The following is a 20,403-nucleotide window of genomic DNA, read 5'->3' on the forward strand; positions in this document are numbered from 1 at the left end:
TTTTATAGCTACAAGTGGCTAAATTAAAAAGTAGAAAAACTTCAAATAAACAATGCTCTGATTTAAATAATTCTAAAAGCAAGTGCAAATCAAACCCAAAATTAGTCTAAGAAAATAAATAATAAACAACAGAGCAGAAATAAATGAAACTGAAATAAAGGAAAGAATACCAAAAGATGAACTGAAAAGTTGGTTTTATGAAAAGCTAAACAACATTGACATACCTTTATCCAGACTAAGAAGAAAAGAGAGAAGACTCAAATAAATAAAATCAGAGATGAAAAAGAAGACATGACAATCAAAACCACAGAAATTCAGAGGATCATTAGAGGCTACTAAAGACAACTATATCTCAATAAATTGGAAAACCTAGAAGAAATGGACAAATTCCTAGACACATACAAACTATCAAGACTGAACCACAAAGAAATACAAAACCTTAACAGACCAACAGGTAACAAGATCAAGTAACAAGATCAAATCCATAATAAAAAGTGTCCCAACAAGGAAAAGCCCACGACCTGATGGCTTCACTGCTGAATTCTACCAAAACTTCCTACTCAAACTAATACAAAAAAAAAAAAAACTAGAGGAGGGGCGATATGGTTTGGCTGTGTCCCCACCCAAATCTCATCTTGAATTGTAGCTCCCATAATCGCCATGTGTCATGGGAGGGACCCAGTGGGAGGTAATTGAATTACAGTGGCAGTTATCCTCAGGCTGTTCTGGTGATACTGAGTCAGTTCTCAGGAGATCTGATGGTTTTATAAGTGGCTTTTCCACCGTGCTTCATTCATTCTTTGCCTTCCTGCTGCCATGTGAAGAAGGACATGTTTGCTTTCCCTTCTGCCATGATTGTAAGTTTTCTGAGGCCTCCCCAGCCTTGCAGAACTGTGAGTCAATTAAACCTCTTTCCTTTATAAATCATCCAGTCTCAGGTATTTCTTCATATCAGCATGAGAACAAACTAATGCAAGGAGGAAATACTTTCATCAAGCTCATTCTATGAGGCCAGTATTACTCTGACACCAAAACTAGACAAAGATGCATGAAAAAATAGAAAACTTTAAGATAATATCTCTGATGAATATTGATGCAAAAGTCCTCAATAAAATACTAGCAAACTGAATTCAACCACACATTAAAAAGGTCATTCACCATGACTAGGTGGGATTTATCCCAGGGATGCAAGGATGATCCAACATATGCAAATTAATGTGATACACTGTATCAACAGAATGAAGGACAAAATTCATATGACCATTTTGATTGATGCTAAAAAAGCATAAAATTCAACATTGCTTCATGATAAAAAAAAAACCCTCAAAAATTGTGCACAGGAGGACACAATAAAAACCACAGGACAGACTCACAGCTAGTATCATACTGAATGGGGAAAAACTGAAAGCCTTTCCTCTAAAATCTGGAACACAACAAGGATGCCAATTTTCACCACTGTGATTCAACATAGTACTAGAAGTCCTAGCTAGAGCAATCAGATAAGACAAAGAAATAAAAGTCATCCAAATTAGAAAGAAAGAAGTCAAATTATCCTCATTTGCAGATAATATATTATATTTGAAAAATCCTAGAGACTCCACCAAAAAACTATTAGAACTGATAAATTCGGTAAAGTTGCAGGATACAAAGTTACATACAGAAACCAGTAGCATTTACATTTACGTATGCCAAAGGTGGGACAATCTGAAAAAGAAATCAAGAAAGTAATCTCATTTACAATAGCCATAAATAAAATTAAATACCTAGGATTAACTAAAGAAGTGAAAGATCTCTATAGTGAAAATTATAACACAATGATGAAAGAAATTGAAGACACCAAAAAAAGGAAAGATATTCCATGTTCATAAATTAGAAGAATCCAATATTGTTAAAATGTCCATACTACCCCCAAAAGCAATGTCAATGTCAGTGACATTCCTCAGAAATAGAAAAAAAAACTTAAAATTTATACAAAACCACAAAAACCCCAGAATAGCCAAAGCTATCCGGAGCAAAAAGAACAAAACTGGAGGAATCACATTACCTGATTAAAATTATACTATAAAGCTATAGTAACCAAAATAGCATGGTGCTTGCAGAAAAACTGACACACAGACTATTGGAACAGAATGGAGAACACAGAAACCAATTCATAAATCTACAGTGAACTCATTTTCGAGAAAAATGCCAAGAACATACCTTGGGATAAGGACAGTCTCTGCAATAAATGGTACTGGGCAAACTGGATATTCATATGCAGAAGAATGATACTAGACCTCTGTCTCTCAACATATACAAAAATCAAATCAAAATGGATTAAAGACTTAAATCTAAGACCTCAAACTATGAAACTGCCACAAGGAAACATTGGAGAAACTTTCCAGGAACTTGGACTGGTCAAATATTTCTGGAGTAACACACCACGAGTACAGGCAAACAAAGCAAAATTGGACAAATGGGATCACATCCAGTTAAAAAGCTGCTACATGGCAAAGGAAACGATCAACAACATGAAGAGACAACCCAGAGCATGGGAGAAAATATTTGCAAACTACTCATCTGACGAAGGATTAATAACCAGAACTATACTATTGCAGCACTATACAAGGAGCTCAAACAACTCTATAGAAAAATCTCTAATAATCTGATGAAAAAGTGGGCAAATTATCTGAATAGATATTTTTCAAAAGACATACAAATGGCAAACAGGCATATGGAAAGGTGCTCAACATCACCAATCATCAGAGAAATGCAAATCAAAACTACAATGACATATCATTTCACTCCAGTTAAAATGGCTTTTATCCAAAAGACAGGCAATAACAAAGGCTGCTGAGAATGCGGAGAAAAGGGAACCCTCTTACACTGGTGGTGGGAATGTAAATTAGTACAACCACTATAGAGAACAGTTTGGAGGTTTCTTGAAAAACTTAAAACTAAAGCTACCATATGATCCAGCAATCCCACTGCTGGTATATACCCCAATGAAGGGAAATCAGTATATTGAAGAGATATCTGCACTCCTATGTTTGTTGCAGCACTATTCACAATACCCAAGATTGGGAAGCAACGTAAGTGTCCATCAACAGATGAATAGAAAATGTGGTACACAATGCAGTACTACTCAGTTATAAAAAAGAATGAGATTCTGTCATTAGCAATAACATGGATGGAACTGAAGGTCATTATGTGAAATCAGCCAGGCACAGAAAGACAAACTTTGCATGTTCACACTTATTTGTGATAGCTAAAAATTAGAACAATTGAACTCATGGAAGTGGAGAATAGAAGGATGGTTACCAGAGGCTGTAAGGGTAGTGAGTGGATGTGGGGGATGTGGTGATGGTTAGTGGGTGCAAAAATATATTAATATTTTGAAAGAATGAAAAAGATCTAGTATTTGATAGCATAACAAGATGACTATAGTCAATAATTTAATTGTACATTTTGAAATAGCTAACAGTATGTAATTGGATTGTCTGAAACACAAAGGATAAATGCTTGAGGTGCCGGATACCCCATTTACCCTGATGTGATTATTACACATTGTAAGCCTACATCAAAATATCTCATATTCCCCATAAATACATGCACCTGCTATGTACCCATGAAAATTAAAAATAAAACAAAATTTAAAAGGATTTTTTGAATAATAATGGAAAAATACCACAAAAACTTAATGTTATAAGAATGAAAAGTAAACAAAATGAAATGGCAATTAGCTAGTTGTTTAACATTATTTTATTTGCCATTAGGTAGACTTCTGTATTAATCCATTTTGTGTTGCTATGAAGGAGTACCTGAGGCTGGGTAAATTTGTAAAGAAAATAGGTTTTTTGGCTGACAGTTCTGCTAGCTGTACAAGAAGCATGGTGCCAGCATCTGCTTCTGGTCAGGGCCTCAGGAAACTTTTACTCATGGCAGAAGGCAAAGGGTAATGTGACACATGGCAAGAGGGGGAGCAGAAGAGAAAGGAGGGGGTGCCAGGCTCTTTTTAATAATCAGATCTCAAGAAAACTAAACTAGCAAGAAGTCACTCATTACCATCAGGAAGGCACCAAGCCATTCATGAGGGATCCACCAAAAACCTCCTACTAGGCCCCACCTCCAACACTGGGGATCATGTTTCAACATAAGATTTGGAGGGGACAAGCATTCAAACTATATCAACTTCAAACATAGAAGTAACATGAGAAATAATGAAAGTGAGACTTACCTAATATTTTCAGTGTCATAAATTCTATGCCCAAAATATACCTCAACAAACTATCACAGAAAAGCTTAATATAAACAAAATACAGCTTTTATAAAAAATAAAATGTCACTTAAGGCTTAAATATTTGTTGATAAAACAAATGAAGAGTGATTACACAGCTCAGGCTTCCCGGGACAGTCCTGGTTTGTTCCTGTTAGCATGGCAATAATTGTTGCGTGTTCTCAAAAATAACCTGATAGATAACTGCATTAATTGTTCCAATACTTCACCTCTCCAGTATCCATGCCCTGTAGGGTCCTCTCAATCAGACTTGTTTTGGTCAATGAGATGTTAGCTAATGTGACACAAGCAGAGTCTTGAAAAGCACTTGTACAATTGAATTTGCTTGTATGTCTGTACCATGACATGAGAACACACCCAGATGAGCCTGCTGGGGCTTGAGGGACAAGTGGAGCCAAGTCAACCTGCTGAAGGTTAGTTAGACTAGTCAACCCAACTAAGTGAGTGACCCAACAGGGTGACCCCATGGAGACCAGAAGAACCAACCAGGAGCATCTAGTCTAAATTACCAAACTGCAAACTCATGAGCTATGTATTTTGAAAGTCATTATTATTTTTTATTTATTTTATTTATTTATTTTTTTTTTGAGACAGAGTATTGCTGTGTTGCCAGGCTGGAGTGCAGTGGCGCAATCTCGACTCACTGCAACCTCTGCCTCCCAGGTTCAACCGATTCTCCTGCCTCAGCCTCCTGAGTAGCTGGGACTACAGGCGCACGCCACCACACCCAGCTAATGGAAAGTCATTATTATTTTTAATCTGTCTTAACTTTTGGAGTGATTTGTTACTCTGCATTATTGTGTCAATAATTAATTGATACACACACAATTATGGAGAAGCTATAAACAATACCTTCATTTCCATTAGTTCTGCTGTATTTGGAGGAGTGCTAAGAGCTTTTTCAGCTATCCTCTCAAATTCATCGCATAATCTGAAACACCAAGTAAAACCAATCTTACATATTTACAGTTAAATTTAATTCCAAAATATATTCCTGTATACTGTTTAAATATTCCATTGCATGAAAAATAAAAACTATAACTTAGCTATATGACATCTAATAATTAAAAGCAAATTTGCATACATTTACTTATTCAGTGCACATTTGATGATCTATTACATTTTCAACTATAATATTGTGACAGTGACACATAAATGAATCAGATAGCATAATGGCCCTCAAGCAACTCACAATACAGTAAGGGAGATAGGACTGTGAACAATCATTTCCAATCTGAGCTTTAAGGGCTCTAAGAGAGATTTAGTTGAGATGGCACAAAGAAAGTAGTACAAAGGAAAGGAATGATTAACTATACTTGGAGGGATTGTTTAAAATAGGCCTGTGTGCTCAGAAACTTCCAGTAATATGCAAATATTTCCTACTGATTTGGGTTGCTGCCAATACAAATCATGAACTTATTTTGGCATACAGAAAAAAAAAGTAGCAAGAGCTAAGGGAGTTCAAATGAAACGAATAGAACAATTCTTCAGTAAGATTGGCTGAAAGGTGAAGGAGAGTGGAACAGCATGGGGATAATGGGTTAAAGTCTGGGGCTGGGAGATGAAAGAGGGCCTCCAACATGTTTGTAACCTTCAGAGGGAAAATCAGCCGGGAAGGAGAGGTTCAAAATAAGGAATATAGAAGGGATAACTGAAGGAGCCAGGTTCAGAGGCATTGAAAGCAATGGGGCTGAGCTCCTAGGCAGAGAGAAAAACTGAATGGTGTGACAGACTTCTGCCCTCTGAGTATGTGGGAGACAGGCTTTCTGGAGAGGTGAGTCAAACCATGCAGGGGCAAGAAGTGGAAGGCATTCATATCTAATGACTCTTTTAATAGTCCTGATATGTCCTCTGTCCATCCTAGGGAGTCTGGTGAGAGGCAAGAGGCATAATTAGGAGAAAATGGGAAAAAGTAGAACTGGCACAAGCTCAGAGAACATTAAGAGGCAGGGGAAGTAGCTATGAAATTAAAATAAGTATTTCACCCAGCATGAACAGCAATAAGAAGACACTTTCACTATTCTTCTAGTTCTTTTACAGGAAAAGGTGCTTTAAGTTGAAAATATGATCTGGTTCCTAGATAAGGTACTCAAGTCCTAGTCCTCTTTCACACAGTACCTTCATCCCCAGCCTTTCCTTTCACTTCTCTTCCCTCACGCTGTCTGTGAAAGCAATGCAAAACACTCCTAGTTCTTGGAATACACCCTGCCATTTTCACACCTCACTGCCCTCTACATATTATCTTCTCTTCCTGGAATTCTTTTACCCACACTGTACACCTGACGGACTCCCACTCTTCCTTCAAAATAAAATTCACTCATCAGTTCCTCTTTGCAGCCTTCCCTAATTCTCCCCTCTCCCCCAAACTCCATCTTGGGAGGAAATTAATTCTGTCCTCTCTGTTCTACCTTGTGGCTCATTACAGTACTTATTGCATGGTATTGTAATTTACTGGTTTGTGTGTCTATTTCTCCATCTACATTGTAACTTCCTTCAGCAGTTTTATTCATGTTTAGAGCCTTAGAGCCGAAGTGGCTAGTCTAGTGCCTAACACATAGTAGGTAAATAAAACTTCCTTCAGGCTTCTATACAGCTTGAAAGAAATATTTTTAATGATCTGTTTTTTCTCTGATACCATAATCATAAAATATATCCTGATTATTTAGAGTTTTTCACCCATGTAACTGATGCTAGTCGAGAGATTCCCAGAGCAACATTACCACCAGTTGTTGGAAGACTAGTTACACTTTTCTACTTCTTGTCTTAAAGAAACAGGTATTCTGCTTTATACACTAGTATTCTGTGAGTTTACTTAACATGGGTCAGTTTTCCCGAAAATCCCTAGGTTAGTCACAAATGAATTTCCAGATAAAAGAAAAAGTTACCATGGCCCTCAAGAGTAATTTTAGGAAGATGAAGTTTCAAATGTGATGGTCCCTTAGGACCCATAATAACTACTATGTAAATCCACTTTGAAACCCACTTTGCATATTGATTACACAAATATAAAAATCTGAATTTAGATAATGTGCACTTGACTTGTGTAAAAAAATACACATTTTAATAGCACCTTAACTCAGACAATTGGGGAGGCACATTTGTGGTGAAAAAAATAATAAATACTAATAATCACATCACAAAGTGACACTTAAAGCCAAGTAGAAATAAGTTTAGCATAATCATTTCTTGGGAATCATTTATGGCATTGCTTTAATCAATTACTCTAGTTGAGTGACAGCTGATTCTATTAAACATCCCCTCCCAAAAAATAAAAAAAATCAGTATCACATAAATACCTTGTATTTACTTCCTGATGATCTCTGAACATTTTAGCTAGAAGTTTCCCACAAATAATATCTGCTCGCTTCACCAAAGCTCTGATTAATTCCTCACAGTGCATTTCAAACATTCCTAAACGAATAGTCTGCAAAAGATTAAAAGTTTAATCAACATAAGAAGAAATAAAACAAATAAATTTTCACAATTTTGCCATTCTCTTAATTTTTATTTTTGTGTGTGATGTAACAAGATTGAGATTTTTAAAAATATATATAATTCAGGGAGGGTTTTCCAAATAATCATTTGTATTATACAACTATCTTCTGGGTAAATATCCTTGAAAAGTTTATTATCTTGGAAGCCAATTCAATCTCAGGACAATATTAGCAATAACAATTTTGGTGAATTGAATTACTGTATTGCTAAATAAATAATGTAGGTTTCAAACGTTATAGTTGCTCTGTACAAAAAAAATACATGCTCATGGTAGAAAATTTAGAAAATGTAAAGGGGGACAAAAAAGAAAATTTTAAGTTACTAGTATTCTACTAAACAGAACCATATTTTGGTGTAATTACCATATTTTCCATATAAATCCACAGGATTTATAAACACTAAGGCAAAAATCAAATAGGTTCTTGGAATTATAGGGACAGAGCAAATTATATAAAATACGTGTCAGAGTTGTGGTAGTAGAGTCTCAGCTACATGAGCACAAGAACTGTGTTTTGCCTAGAATCTTATACTCAGGGCTTACCACAATGCTAGGGACACATCAGAAGCTCAATAAATATTTTTCCTGTTGATGATAATGTTCTAATTATTTCACTGTGTTCTAAAAATACATCCTAATAAAACTGGGGAAAAGATACCAGATAGAGATAACAGTTGTACAAAACTGGAGTCATTTACCTTTATGGATGTGTACTGTATTTCCTCTATTAGTTTCTGGTATTTGCAAATTTCATCTATTATTTTTTCATAACTATGATTTTCTGCGAGGAAGTTATCAACATCTCGCTCAGCTTTTCTGGTAATTAAAAAGTCATACTTGTCATAGAGTCTGAGGTGCTCAGTAGGTGCCACACTCTCTTTCATAATAACTTCCTTGATCTTTTCTTTGTGAGCATCTACAATTTCATTCAGAATTATGGGCTTCAAGGTTGTTGGTTTAGACTTACTTTCCTAAACAAGGGGGTAAAAATAATAGTATTTAAAATATCTTAAAGTAACTATATCATTTATCTTTGTACAAACGCCAATCTTACAATGTTTCTTGTCTTTTTATTCACAAGGTTGTTTTAACTGTTTAACCTCTAATCTATAGAAAGATATTAGACTAATTGCAGCAGTGTTTTAAAATTTAGGGTTCATATAATTTTTTGTTTTCTTTAAGGCTACCTAGTTGTGTTTCGTTTTTCTGTATGGATGAAAGAACAGTCAATTGAAAATATATACAAAATAATATTTAGAACAAAAAACAGCAAAATATACATTTTTAAGTTTTATTTTTAATTGACATAATTATACATATTTATGGAATACAATGTGATGCTTTGACACGTATACATTGTGTATTGATCAAATCAACATAATTAGTAAATCCATCACCTCAAACATTTCTCATTTCTTTGTAGTAAAAACACTCAAAATCCTCCCTTCTAGCTATTTTGAGATATATAATGCATTATTGTTAACTATAGTCACCCTAATGTGCAATAGAACACCAGAACTTACTCCTCCCATCTAACTGTAACTTTGTACTCAATTACCAACCTGTCCCCATCTCCCCCATTCCTTGCTACCCTTCCTAGCCTCTGGTAACCACTATTCTACTCTTTATTTCTATGAGATCAACTTTTTCAGATTCAACATATAAGTGAGATCATTCAGCATTTGTCTTTCTGTGTGGCTTATTTCACTTAACATAATGCGCTCCAGGGTTATCCATATAATTGCAAATGACAGGACTTCCTTCTTTCTATAGCTGAATTGTATTCCACTGTGTATATATATATCATGTTTTCTTTATCCATTCAACCACTGATGGACACTTAAGTCAATTCCATATCTTGGTTATTATGAATAGTGCTGTAATAAACATGGGAGTGCAAATAGCTCTTCAACATACTGATTTCCTTTCCTTTAGCATATATACCCAATAGTGGGATTGCTGTATCATATGGCTGTACTACCTGCAATTTTTTGAGGAACCTCCTTACTGTTTTCTATATTGGCTGCACTCATTTACATTCCCACCAACAGTGTGTAGGGGTTCCCTTTTCTCTACATCCTTGTCAACACATCATCCTTTGTCTTTTCAAGAATAGCTATTCTAACTAGAGTGAGGTGACATCTCATTGTGGTTTCTATTTGTATTTCTCTGATAATTAGAGATGTAGAACATTTTTTAGTATACCTGTTGGCCATCTATTTGTATATCTTCTTGTGATAAATGTCTTGTCAGGTTTTCCATCAATAGTAGGATTATTTGTGGTTTTGCTATTGAGTTCCTTTTATATTCTGAATATTAACCTCTTGTCAGACATTGATATAGTTTGAATATATGTCCCTGCCAAATCTCATGTTGAATTGTAATCCCCAGTGTTGCAGGTAGGGCCTGGTGGGAGGTGTCTGGGTCATGGGGGTGGATTCCTCATGGTTTGCTTCTGCCCTTGCCATAGCAAACAAGTTCTCATGAGATCTGGTCATTTAAAAGTGTGTGGTAACTCCCCACTCCAGTCTCTCCTGCTCCTGCTCCTGCCATGTGAGACACCTGTTCCCTCTTCACTTTCCATCATGTCTGTAAGCTTCCTGAGGCCTCCCCAGAAGCAGATGCAAGCATTATGCTTACTGTACAGCTTGCAGCATCATAAGCCAATTAAACCTCTTTTTTAAATAAATTATCCACTCAGGTATCTCTTTATAGCGATGCAAGAATGACCTGTCACAGATGTACAGTTTGCAAATTTTTTATCCCATTATGTGGGCTCTTTATTCACTGCCTCCTTTGTGCAGAAGCTTTTTAGTTTGATGTAATCCCATTTGTCAATTTTTATTTTTGTTGCCTGTGTTTTTGAGGTCTTATCCAAAAAATCCTTGTCCAGATCAATGTTATAAAGCATTTGCCCTATATTTTCTTCTAGCAGTTTCACAGTTTTGGGTGTTACATTTAAATCTTTAATCCACTTGGAGGTGATTTTTATATATGGTGAGAGACAGGGGTCTAGTTTGATTTTTCTGTATGTGGATATCCAATTTTTCTGGCACCATTTATTAAAGAGACTATCCCTTTCCCAATGTATGCTCTTGGTGCCTTTGTCAAAAATTAGTTACTGGCTGGACATGGTGGCTCACACCTGTAATCCCAGCACTTTGGGAGGCCAAGGCAGGCAGATCACTTGAGCCCAGGAGCTCAAGACCAGCCTGAGCAACATAGCAAAACCTCGTCTCTACAAAAAACACAAAAAATTAGTGATAGTGTACATCTGTAGTCCCAGCTACTCCAAGGGCACTGAGGTGAGAGAATTACCTGAGCCCAGGAGGTCAAGGCTGCAGCGAGCCATGATCATGCCACTGCACTCCAACCTAGGCGACAGAATAAGACCCTGTCTCGAAAAAAAAAGTTATTGTAGAAGTGTGGATTCATTTCTAGGTTATCTATGCCATTCCATTGGTCTATGTGTTTGTTTTTATGCCAGTACCATGATGTTTAGGTTACTATAGCTTTGTAGTGTGTGTGTGTGTGTGTGTGTGTGTGTGTGTATATATATACTTAAATATATATATACATATATATACCTAAATATATATACATATATACTTAAATATATATATACTTAAATATATATACATATATATACTTAAATATATATACACACATATATATATGCTTAAGTGTTTAAAATCATTTTATTGATACTTTACCATACGACATTTTTTCAAATTACACCCATTTGAGGTGATTAGATCACAGCTAGGGAACAGGTCACCCTGTAACAAATCTATTTACAAAATTCATCATAAAAGCTTTTTTCTGGCTGTTTTTTACATTACATTACATATTTTCTTTTTTAAGCTAGCATACAACACAAAGCTAAACTGACTCATAGTTTGCCTACTCCCAATTTTGGGAGAAATATTTCCTTTCTACCAAATCATGTACCCTGTAGGAAAATAAGTTCCCACATGCTGACAATTGCCACCCAACTTTCTCTGCAAGGAATCTTCCTTCAAATCCCTCCTTCTCATACAGATGAGTTGTCATGCACACAGTGAATTCTTACTTTCTTTTTCCTGAAAGCTTAAGCTTTAAATACTGCAATTTTATTTACAGATCTACACATAAACAAAAGTGAAAACAAGAACCACAACAAAAATAAAACAAAACAAAATAACACTTTAAAAAAATTACAAAACAGCTAGAAAATATTCTGGCAGTGTTTACAAATTAGTTGCTATTTTTGTACAAAATTGCTAAATAATAAAAATGTGAGCAAACTACATATCAACTTCAATAAAACAATTGCTATGCAGAACCCTGTACATATAAACACACACCTAACACTGTCATGCTAATGTGTTGCCCTTTATTCATTTTATTTTCTAAGGCTCATGCAGTCATAATTCGCACACTTGTAACTTTCAGCCATACAATATGTGAGCTTTAATAGCAGCTACCAATGGTACCAGGAAACCTGCATACTTAGAACTTAAAGTAATGCAAAAACTGTGGTACTTACTAACTCACTTTGTGGGCTCAGATACTAAGTCAAAAAAAATGACTATGCAAGAATACAGTATGGACATCTAATTAATGTACACCAGTTAAGCCCAGCAACTGGAAAAATCTTACGCATGAAGAAACTTTTAAGATTTACTAGGATTCCTTTAGTTTTTAAAACAATAAATACAGCATTACCTTACAAAAAGTTTCAACAAAACACACAACAACCTAGCCAGGTGAGTTGTCTTTAGATGTTGCAAAAAATCAGCTTTGTGCAGCTGGCAAAGATAATTACACAAAGCTGAAAGTAGAGGCAGCTAACCAGATGACATAGATATGGGAAATGGGGAAAAGCTTGGCATAAATGGTTTCCCATACAGGAAAAAAAACCTCAGTGCATTTCTAGTAGACAACACAAAGCTCCCTCTCCCTCCTCCACCCCAATGCTTCCTCTCGGACCACACTGATGTTTTGTACTAAGTCTAGTGTGTGTGAAGGGAGGAGACCACAGGTGGAAGCTGAAGAAGAAAAAGGCAGATAGTCTTCACCTTTGTTTTTTTCCCAAACTTACACCCATGCACACCCATACAAAGAGTTTAAAGCACTAGTGTCATCTGTCTTGACCCCACAACCACTTTGCATATTGTAGAAATCTTCCTGGAGTAAACTGGCTGGGGCTTTTGTGTTTTTTTTGTTTGTTTGTTTTTATTTCCTAAGGGATATTTTCAATTCAATTAAACATGTATGAGTTGAGTGCCTACTGTGTGCCTGCCACTGGGTCAGGCACATAGCATTTCAATTTAACTGTTCATTTTGAGGTTTGTTCTTTATCTGACTCCCTCATTCCCACAGTCCTTAGTATCCAAAAAATGGATTGAAGGTACTATGCCATATTCCCAGTGGGAGATGGCCATTGCCTCCTGCCAATGGGAAAGCTATTCTTCAATGTAACTGGTAGGATTTGCAGCTGACACAAACCCTCCAACTTGGGACATCATTCCTGAAGAGTAAAGCGGGAAATGCCCTGGCATTCTTCTGCTCCATGTTCTACATCCTGGCTTTCCTTGGTCCATCTCATTCCTTCATAGAGGAAGGGGAACAGGGTCTAGCCAGAATGATTCCAGCCCCTGACACAGTGGGCGCCCCCTGTTCCTGCCAGCTTAAGAAAATGCCACTCACACAATGGGAATGTCTTTCTCCCTAGAGGCCTCTCCACCTGACCCCATCCTGAGAAGAGGTCTCCGAGTGCAGCGTTAACAGTCCTTTCCCAGTAACAGGGGCGTGGGAAGCACAAGGATTAAGGGATCCATGCCTGCTGCTCCTTGGGACTGTTACATCATTTGACCTGGTTCTCCTTTCCAATGGGTCACTCCTGTCAGCAAGCCCCAGGACTAACTTGCTCCAAGCTGGGAGTGGAAGCAAGATGGGACAATGCTTCTTGGAGAGCCTGATAAACCTCAGATCACACAGGTTTAGATGTTCTAATCAGGAGAGGTTCTGTCCCTCTGCTTATGTAATGTGAATTTGTAAAATTTCCTTCAAAGTAAGCAATTAAATTGAAATGGTGATGAATGTCACAGGAATACATAAATGGCAGCTAAAAAAAAAGTACAAAAAGTCTAAAATAATCCACAAAGAACTAAGTAGGCATTTGCTACAAATCAACTGGAAAGTCACAAACATGCGGGGGATAGGGGAGTGGGCATAGTTTATGGAGATAGAAAAATCCACAACAGCTTAGAGTGGCAGAACTCTACTAGTCTTCCGTAACTGCAACAAGTATATTTGAAAACAGGTTCTTCATCCTAAAGGCTATGGAGCTTTTAAGGGTTTTGAGGAAGTTTTGTGTCCCCTCCTTCTGGGACACAGAGTCCAGAGCTTAAATTGAATTTAAATATTTCTAAGAAGAACCGAAGTCCATTTCATACTTTTGCATGACTTCAAGTTTGCATTTGCGGCAGTTCCATTCCATATTAGCATACCCCAAAGGCATACATTCTGTGGAGAAGGCAGAGATTGAAATACTATTAAGGAAGATCATTGTTTACCAGTGGGTCAGGTGGCCAGACCCCATTCTACAGCCCATCTGTCAGGCACAGCGAGCCAATCCGGGAAGAAGGAACGGAGGAAGAAAAAGTTAGAGTGAGAAACACCTGATTGCATATTTTTTCAATTCCTGACTTATCCAGGAGATCATGGAGCCTGGAGAAAAGCAGGGTTTTCCCAAGGGAGCCTGCAACTGTGCATTTAGACAAGTTTTTTTTTTTTTTAAATTCATTAAAATGTCAGCTTTCTTCTGAAGTCTGTAGTTTACTTCGTGATAATTTCTTGGAGGAAGAAAGTAGGAAGGGACCACACTGCATGACAGATGTTCTGGTCCCATGATAAAAAAAATTATTGATTTGTAAGGAGAATGCACATGAAGCATAATCAACCATACTTGAAGTCTTCCACCAGTGGAAGCTTTTCCAAATCATCAGCATCAAAGATATCACTGATGCCTTCCTCCTCCCCAAGGCTCAGGAGACAGTCCTCCTGCAGCAGGAGAGGCAGTAAGTTCACAAATGGTCCTTCTAGGTTAGAAGGAATTTGGTCCTCAGTCTGCTGTAAAAAGTTGGCTGGGGAGGCCAAGGGAGAAAGGTTTGCCATAGAAATTGACCAATCGCCATGTCCTGTGTTGGTTGAATCCAAGTCTTTGGAATTGGGTTTAGAGATATTCCCATTGTGGTCTTGGTTGTTTGTTTTCACTGGATTGTGTGTTTCCATCTCTTCTGGACAGGAGTAAACCTCAATTGGTCCTTGGGTACTTGCCAAATATATCTGTAGGCTCTCTATTGAGTAAAGTGCTTCAAGTCTTGTTTCTGGAGGGGCTTTCACAACTTATAACCGTTTGGTCTTTAAGACCACTAAGTTTTCAAATATCTTGATACGTAACATAAGCTAACCTTTGATTCTCTGAATCTGTGGTTAATAGTTTGAGGTCCAGGGTATAGCTTTGGATCAGTTCATCTAATTTTTTCTCTTCCTGACTGAGCTCGGTTGCTTCTTTTGACAGGCGTTGACATTGGGCCAGCATGTCCTCATCCTCAGACAGACTGTAGCCCACTGGATGTTTTCCTTCTTCCTTTTCTTTAGACAGAGTCTTGCTCTGTTGCCAGGCTGGAGTGCAGTGGTGCAATCTCGGCTCACTGGAAGCTCTGCCTCCTGGGTTCAAGCAATTCTCCTGCCTCAGCCTCCCGAGCAGCTGGGACTACAGGCACACACCACCATGCCCAGCTAATTTTTGTATTTTTAGTAGAGACAGGGTTTCACCATGTTGACCAGGATGGTCTTGATCTCTTGACCTCGTGACCTGCCCACCTCGGCCTCCCAAAGTGCTGGGATTACAGGCATGAGCCAACAAGCCCGGCTATTTTTAGACTTCTTAATGAGGGAGATGCTTTGAATGTTGGTGATATCATAAGTCCTTCTCTTTTGTACTTTTAGCAGTTTTTCTGCCTTGTTCAAATCCAAGACCCCATGGAGAGACTGGCTCAGGAGCTGAATGAACTTCTTGGTGAGCAGACCAAGGGATGTATCATGTGGCGTTTTTCTGAGGGAGACTTTTGGAGTTTTAGGACTATCTGGACTTCATAGAGCAGCTCTTCTTTTACCCTCAGGGGTTTTGAAACCATCTGAGAGGTACTGTGCGCGCCTTTCCTAGCTCTAGGCTTCACTTCGCCTGCTGCTGTAAGGGCATTTCCGAAACCAACCTGGCTCAGCAGGGGAAGATGGGAGGCCAGCTAGAGAGGGGACCCGGAGGGCCAAACAGACCAGTGGTGTGGGGGTGAAGGCGGGCACCAGTGGGGGAGTAGGGAGAGAAGATAAAGGGTGGTGGTGCTGGGCAGATGCGAGGGCGCTGGGACTGTCCCAGGCCAGGGAGCCTGTGTGCAAGAGGAAGTGGTTCCCTAACTCTCCAGCAACCCCTGCTGCCTCCTGCTTTGTAGTCTTTGTAGTCTATTTCCAAGTAAGGTAATGTGATGCCTCCAACTTTGTTCTTTTTGCTCAAGATTGCTTTGGCTATTCAGGGTCTTTTGTGATTTCATGTGAATTTTAAGATTCTTTTTTCTGCTTCTGGGAAGAATGTCATTGGTATTTTGATAGAGATTGCATTAAATCTGGAGATCACTTTGGGCAGTATGGACATTTTAACATAGTTAATTCTTCCCATTTATGAACACAGAAAAATCCACACTTTGTGCAATCATATATGCTAGCTTTATAAGGCAGTGCTTGCATTGTTCACTGTTGACAGAAAATACACTAGAGTGCAATGTCATATCATCATAATCTTTAAAAACAATACTTTTTCACGTTGAGGAGAAATCTATCTAGATCAAAGAAAGACTACTTATTCACTGACCTTTGATCTTTGATTCTGTGAACAGCAACCAGAGCAGACTAAAATCCTTAGCTGCAAAATTTGCATTCTGCTCTCAGGATTATAATAATTGTAGGCAAGAATGGACCAGACAAAAATTTTCAATAAGCAAACAAATCTTAACAGTTTATCTCCTTTTCTTTCCATTTTAGAGGACAAGTAAATATGCCCACATGGTTTATTACCTGAACCAACTTAATCTTTTTTTTTTTTTTTTTTTTTTTTTGAGACAGAGTCTCATTCTGTTGCCCAGGCTGAAGTGCAGTGGCATGATCTCAGCTCACTGCAACCTCTGCCTCCTGGGTTCAAGTGATTCTCCTGCCTCAGCCTCCTGAGTAGCTGGGATTACAGGTGCCCACCACCATGCCCGGCTGATTTTTGTAGTTTTAGTACAGACAGGGTTTCACCATGTTGGCCAGGCTGATCTCAAACTCCTGACCTCAGGTTATCCACCCGCCTCGCCCTCCCAAAGTGCTGGGATTACAGGCATGAGCCACCATGCCCGTCCCCAACTTACTCTTAAATATACATATGCTCTACCTGTTGCCCAGATTTTATCTATATTGTAACAAAACAAAATCATGTCTGCAGTGGACATTCTACAACATTCAAATTGATAGTATCAAAGGATTCCTTAGGCAACTGGGTAATTTTCTCAGTTATCCATGGGTCATTTGCCTACTATTCCCCCAGTGGGCATTTCAGGAAATCATCTTGCTTAGAACTAGGTACTTCATGAGAACATTAGTGAATCCCACCACTGTTTCACCCCTGGGCTCATTAGATGCTTGGTATCATCTTTTTGGAAAACAGAAATTTTTAAGATAAAGGAATCTATACGATGTACTGTGTGCAATGTAAAATTACTTGATCTCATGTGAAGCTAATATTCACTATAGATTGTTTCTTAAATTTATTAATAGCCTATCTAATTTGTAAAGCCTATAGGTTTACCTTTCTAAGCAGAATCGGATACTACGACTTCAAAACTATATTAGAAAGTATAATTTTGGGGCCATGCATGGTGGCTCATGCCTGTAATCCCAGCACTTTGGGAGGCCAAGGTAGGCAGATCATGAGGTCAAGAGATCCGGACCCATCCTGGCCAACCTGGTGAAACCCCATCTCTACTAAAAATACAAAAATTAGCTGGGCATGGTGGCGCACGCCTGTAGTCCCAGCTACTCGCGGGGAGGCTGAGGCAGGAGAATCGCGTGAACCCAGGAGGCAGAGCTTCCAGTGAGCCGAGATCACATCACTGCACTCCAGCCTGGGTGACAGAGCAAGACGGAGTCATTCATTTTGATATGAATTTAATCATCTCCTATTAACAGTTATGAGAAATGATATTTTGTATGAGACACCTCCAGATGTTCTAAAGCATATCACATTAAATCAGGAGATAGTGATATGCTTGGACTCATGGTACATTAACCCATTGCAGGTTTACCTTCCATGAAAAAAAAAAGTGTATTTTAGTTGACTTTCAATTTCTACCAAAGGTTGTGTTAAGAAACAGCTATATAAATTCCATTTTTGCAACTGTTGTCAAAGATCACTGAGATCATGTTCAATTATCCTATTCATGATACCCTACATATCACTTGTAGGGCATCATCTAGGCATATTTTACCAGTACTGATTTCTGAGTACTGACTCCATCATTATAAATCTGTATCTCTGGGGCAAGGGACAATGGTGAATGGTGATGGGATCCCTGGAATTTGGATCGTTCGTATACCAAACCTCAATGACATGCAATTTACTCATGTAACAAACTTACACAAGTACCTTTGAACCTAAAATAAAAGTTGAAAAATAAAATGTGTTACCAGATGATGATAATCCATACGGTTTCAGAACCATTACCCATGAATGATGCCAACTGTAGGCTTTATCTCTCAAAATTTGATACCATGAAAAACATCTCTCTTCCTAAGAAGTTTCAATTAACTGTTCTAATCATAATTAAAATTTGTCATACTTTCCTTTAGAAACCAGGAAGCTTGGGGCCATATTTTATAACTATAACACTATAGCAACTGCATTCCTTTTGATAATTATAAAAGTTATGGCTGGGTGCGGTGGCTCATGCCTATAATCCCAGCACTTTGGGAGGCAGAGGTGGGCGGATCACGAGGTCAGGAAGATCGAGACCATCTTGGCTAAGATGTTGAAACCCCATTTCTACTAAAAATACAAAAAATAGCCACGCATGGTGGCGGGCGCCTGTAGTCCCAGCAACTCAGAAGGCTGAGCAGCAGGAGAATGGTGTGAACCAAGGAGGCAGAGCCAAGATAGCACCACTGCACTCCAACCTGGGTAACAGAGCGAGACTCCAACTCAAAAAAAAAAAAAAAAAAAAAAAAAGTTAGTTTTCTTCACTTGATCTTTGTCTACTAATTCTTTTCTTACTAACTTGTTAAATTTGTCTTGTTTCATAAGTTACTTCAAATCATTCTTGAAAAAGTCAGGGTACAAACAGAATAGAAAAGAATGCAATAGATGAACTAGAATTACACAAAAGACAAAGTAAGCAGTATGTTTCTTGAGAGACTTCTATTCATGGTAGTATGAGGAATAGATATCCAGAAAACAACTACTCAATTCAAAACACATAAATATGCCAGGAGAATAAAGCTGACTTTATCTTTTATAACGTATAGCTAAGGAAATAACAACAACAAAAAAGTCTAAGGGACCAAAATGAGAGAAAGCATGAGTTGAAAGGTCATTATGTGCAGAAGTGAGCAGCTGCCCTGGGGACCCTACTGATCCTTGGTGTTCTAAGCTTTGCTTTAATGAGTTTCCGGCAAGGTGGATGCATGGGAGGGGCTGCCAGGAAACAAAGCCTCAAGGTTGAGCAAAGTTGGAAGTCATAATTGGCATCTCCATGTAAAGCCAAGAACACTGAAGGGTGACACAATCTTAAAATGAGAGTTCTGAGGAGACGAAACTTCAGAATGCTGAAAGGTGACAGACCTTTGAATATGAGAAAAGTAAAAATGTCCTGGTTTTGCTTTGTTTCTCTGTAGAGGAAAAAAACAAAAGATGGTTGCCTTAAGAATTTGTAACCACAAGTCTATTTTCACACAGATTTCAGTGAATATTCGCACAACCAGTATTGTCCTTGAAATCATTAAGCAAGAATTCAGCTAAAAATGGTCCTTGGTCTGCAAGGGTCTGGGGAGCACCTGTCACAAGAATATGGAAACTCCAAAGGAATCAACTTAAACCAAGTCCTCAAAGACTTTTTTCATAAACTTCTTACAAGCCTAAGTATAATAATAAAGGAAAAATACCCAGAGAAATATACCACCAGGAGCAGGAGTCAGCAAGCAGCAGAATCAGATCAGCAAAAACTGTGGATATTGGTAATATCACATACAGAGTATTAAAAATATTTAATCTGTGTAAAGAGAAGTAAAAGCTTAATGAAAACATGACCAAGTATAAAAGACTATCAAAAACGACTAGGCCTATTTGAAAAGAACCTAATGGAATTCCTGAAAAATAAAAATAGAACAATAAAAAATTGGAAACTCAATGAAAAGGATAATATCCTCAAAATGGATAATTTCATATAATGTTAAGTGAAACAAGCAAAACACCAATTACTTATAAGATGCTTCCACCTATACAAAGACATGGAAAAACTAAACATAAATTGTTTAGTAATAAACAGACAAGTAGTGAGCCTAT

General features: G+C 37.8%; 1 protein-coding gene and 1 pseudogene across 1 annotated transcript in view; both read right to left on the minus strand.

Annotated features, from left to right (window-relative positions):
- Positions 1-20,403, minus strand: part of DNAH7 (dynein axonemal heavy chain 7) — a 336,155-nt gene that overhangs the window by 244,429 nt on the left and 71,323 nt on the right. The window contains exons 13-15 of the mRNA XM_008950635.4: positions 8,468-8,740; positions 7,573-7,700; positions 5,129-5,207 (exon numbers count right to left, since the gene is read on the minus strand). Coding sequence (XP_008948883.3) covers positions 5,129-5,207; positions 7,573-7,700; positions 8,468-8,740 — 480 coding nt within the window. The remainder of the gene's footprint in view (positions 1-5,128; positions 5,208-7,572; positions 7,701-8,467; positions 8,741-20,403) is intronic.
- On the minus strand, positions 11,620-19,565 carry LOC103782758 (transcription factor E2F3-like; annotated as a pseudogene).

The sequence above is a fragment of the Pan paniscus genome, chromosome 13 (assembly GCF_029289425.2).
Source record: "Pan paniscus chromosome 13, NHGRI_mPanPan1-v2.0_pri, whole genome shotgun sequence".
NCBI lineage: Eukaryota > Metazoa > Chordata > Mammalia > Primates > Hominidae > Pan > Pan paniscus.